General features: G+C 52.7%; 1 protein-coding gene across 5 annotated transcripts in view; it reads left to right on the forward strand.

Moving 5' to 3' along the window:
- Positions 1–2,657, forward strand: part of TMEM91 (transmembrane protein 91) — a 33,813-nt gene extending 31,156 nt beyond the window's left edge. For 2 of the 5 annotated variants that reach the window (XM_011936523.1, XM_011936522.1), the window contains exons 3-4: positions 1,389–1,538; positions 2,441–2,657. In XM_011936523.1, the coding sequence (XP_011791913.1) occupies positions 1,389–1,538; positions 2,441–2,482 (192 nt within the window). In that variant the 3' untranslated portion in view covers positions 2,483–2,657. Of the gene's footprint in view, positions 1–1,388; positions 1,539–2,138; positions 2,211–2,292 lie in introns of all 5 variants that reach the window. The other 3 variants (XM_011936520.1, XM_011936524.1, XM_011936519.1) reach the window with 3 other exon arrangements.
- Positions 2,658–3,378: the final 721 nt, after the last annotated feature.

Genomic DNA, 3,378 nt, shown 5'->3' on the forward strand with positions numbered 1-3,378 from the left:
AGATGCAGTCTCACTCTGTCGCCCAGCCTGGAGTGCAGTAGCGCAATCTCGGCTCACTGCAAGCTCTGCCTGCCAGGTTCATACCATTCTTCTGCTTCAGCCTCCCGAGTAGCTGGGACTACTGGTGCGTGCCACCACACCCAGCTAATTTTGATTTTGTGTTTTTAGTAGAGGTGGGGTTTCACTGTTAGCCAGGATGGTCTCCATCTCCTGACCTCATGATCTGCCATCCTTGGCCTCCCAAAGTGCTGGGATTACAAGCATGAGCCACTGCACCTAGCCCATACCTAGCTAATTTTTAAATTTTTTTGTACAGATGGGGTCTTGCTATATTGCCCAGGCTGGTCTCAAACTTCTGGCTTCAAATGATCCTCCCTCCTTGGTCTCCCTAAGTGTTGGGATGACAGGTGTGAACCACTGTGCCTGGCCAATAATCTCCATCTTTTTGCAGGTTCCTTGTTTCAGTGGCGTTTGTCCCCATTCAGGGGCTTTTCTTTTTGAGACAGAATCTTACTCTGTCGCCCATGCTGGAGTGCTGTGGCGCCATCTCGGCTCACTGCAACCTCCACCTCCTGGGTTCAAGTGATTCTCCTGCCTCAGCCTCCTGAGTAGCTAGGATTACAGGGGCACCCCACCATGCCCAGCTAATTTTTTTATTTTTAGTAGAGACGAGGTTTCACCATGTTGGCCAGGCTGGTCTCCAACTCCCGACCTCAGGTGATCCACACACCTTGGTCTCCCAAAGTGCTGGGATTACAGGCATGAGCCACTGCGCCCGGTCATTCAGGGGCTTTTCACTCAGACATTATAAACAATTGTAGCATCCATGATTGGATCCGTGAACCCCTTGAAAATAAACTGAAAACTCTGGGTGTGGTTGGGGCTCTTCTCTGGAGACCTGGTCCATAGCTTCCCTTCAAAGGGCTCCAGGATACAAATGTCAAAAGTCCATCTCTGGCCAGGCGTGGTGGCTCATGCCTGTAATCCCAGCACTCTGGGAGGCCGAGACGGGTGGATCACCTGAGGTCAGGAGTTCAAGACCATCCTGGCCAACATGGTGAAACACTGTCTCTACTGAAAATACAAAATTAGCCAGGTATGATGGCGCGTGCCTGTAATCCCAGCTACTCCGGAAGCTGAGGCAGGAGAATCATTTGGATCTGGGAGGCGGTGAGCTGAGATTGTGCCATTGTACTCCAGCCTGGGTGACAGAACAAAACTCTGCCTCAAACAAACACCAAAAGCCCATCTCTGAACATTTTTTTTTCTCTTTGTATCTCTGGGGAAGCCCTGGGGGCAGGTATTGGCCTTTGAGGGCTATGGAGAGCAGAGCAATGGGGCAGGAAAGGTGGATGGAGATGCCCACCTCGGCACTTTCCTGCCCATAGGACATGTCATCCAGTGACAGTGACTCGGACTGGGATGGCGGCAGCCGTCTTTCACCATTTCTACCCCACGACCACCTCGGCTTGGCTGTCTTCTCCATGCTGTGTTGTTTCTGGCCTGTGGGCATCGCTGCCTTCTGTCTAGCCCAGAAGGTCAGTCTGTGTGTGGGACTTGGAGGGGACTGGGCATAAAAGAGAAAAATGCCCCACAAAAACAAAGAGCCATATACCTGAGGCGGGAAGGTGGAGGGCAGCCCAGAGTGTTAGTTAAGAACCTGAACTCAAATCCTGAGTCTGCCACTCTCTGCAATATATATCTATTTTGAGTCTCACTTTGTTGCCCAGGCTGGAGTGCAGTGGTGCAATCTCGGCTCACTGCAATCTCCGCCTCCTGGGTTCAAGTGATTCTCTTGCCTCAGCCTCCTGACTAGCTGGGATTACAGACACGCGCCACCATGCCCGGCTAATTTTTGAATTTTTAGTAGAGACGGGGTTTCACCACATTGGCCATGCTGGTCTCGAACTCCTGACCTCAAGTGATCCTCCCACCTTGGCCCACCAAAGTGCTGGGATTACGGGCGTGAGCCACGGTGCCCAGATCTCTGCAAGATTTTGGGCAAGTCACTTAACTTCCCTGTGCCTCACCTTCCTCATCTGTAAAGTGGGAATAATTGCTACCTCTGGGTCTATGTGAGAATCAAATCAGTTAGAACAGTGGCGTATACCATTTTAATGTTTTTATTAATCACTCAGCATCCCCAGTGCCTGACCTATAGTAGGTGCTACGTATCTGCTTTTGGAATACATGCATGCATGCATGAATGGGTATATTGGGTGGGGGAGAGACCAGGGGAAGGGTCTGGGACTGAGGGGATGCCTGGGTCACTGCTGCCCACTGCCTCTACAGACCAACAAGGCTTGGGCCAAGGGGGACATCCAGGGGGCAGGGGCCGCCTCCCGCCGTGCCTTCCTGCTGGGGGTCCTCGCCGTCGGGCTGGGCGTGTGCACGTATGCGGCTGCCCTGGTGACCCTGGCCGCCTACCTTGCCTCCCGAGACCCGCCCTAGTTGCCCCTACAGCCCTCACTGTGAACCCTGAGGCTGGCGGCCCAGCAAATCTGTGGGCAGAGAGTGGAGAATCTTGGTGGATGAGGCTGCGGCGGCGGCAGGAGCATCTAGAAACGGGAGCGAGCTGGACTGGAACCCCTCCCCTTCCTGGCCACCGCTCATCAGGCGGCAGCAACGTGAGATTAAACACCAGACACTCTTGCAGCAAACCAGAGTCTGTTCATGCGTGTGGGAGGATGGAAGGGGTTGGGGGTGCTTGAGACCAATGGGGGACTGACTGGTCAGGGTGACGGGCTGTGGTGGGCATCCCCAGGGTTCTTGCTCCCTAAGACCTGAGCTGGAAAAGGGGAAGAGGGTCTTTTTTTTTTTTTTGAGAGGTGGTCTCCCTGTTGTCCAGGCTGGAGTGCTGTGGCACAATCATGGCTCACTGCAGCCTTGAACTCCTGGGCTCAAGCAATCTTCCTGATTGAGCCCAGGAGCCTCTCAAGTAGCCAGGACTACAGGCACCTGCCACCACACCCAGCTGATTAAAAAAAAAATTTTTTTTTTGTAAAGACAAGGCATCATCGCTACATTGCCCAGGCTGGTCTGAAACTCCTGGGCTCAACTGATCCTCCCGCCTTGGCCTCCCAAAGAGCTGAGATTACAGGCATGAGCGACCATGCCTGCCGGTTTCTAAACAGCAGGATGTTCTCATTCCAATATTGGTGGTTAGCAGAGAACTGGAGAGAGCTGAGTTCCAAGTCCTTACTCCTCTACCTGTTAGCTGTGTAAGCTTGGCCCAAGTGACTTCTCTTGAAGCCTCATTTTTTCTCCTCTGCAAAATGGGACTTTCTGCACACCTCGGGCTGTAGTGAGGATTAAAGGCATCATATATGGAAATGACTGCTGTTGCTGTCTCCCTCTGAGGTTTTTTTTTTCTTTTCT

This window comes from Colobus angolensis, unplaced genomic scaffold, assembly GCF_000951035.1.
Source record: "Colobus angolensis palliatus isolate OR3802 unplaced genomic scaffold, Cang.pa_1.0 Scaffold154, whole genome shotgun sequence".
NCBI classification, from domain to species: Eukaryota; Metazoa; Chordata; class Mammalia; order Primates; family Cercopithecidae; genus Colobus; species Colobus angolensis.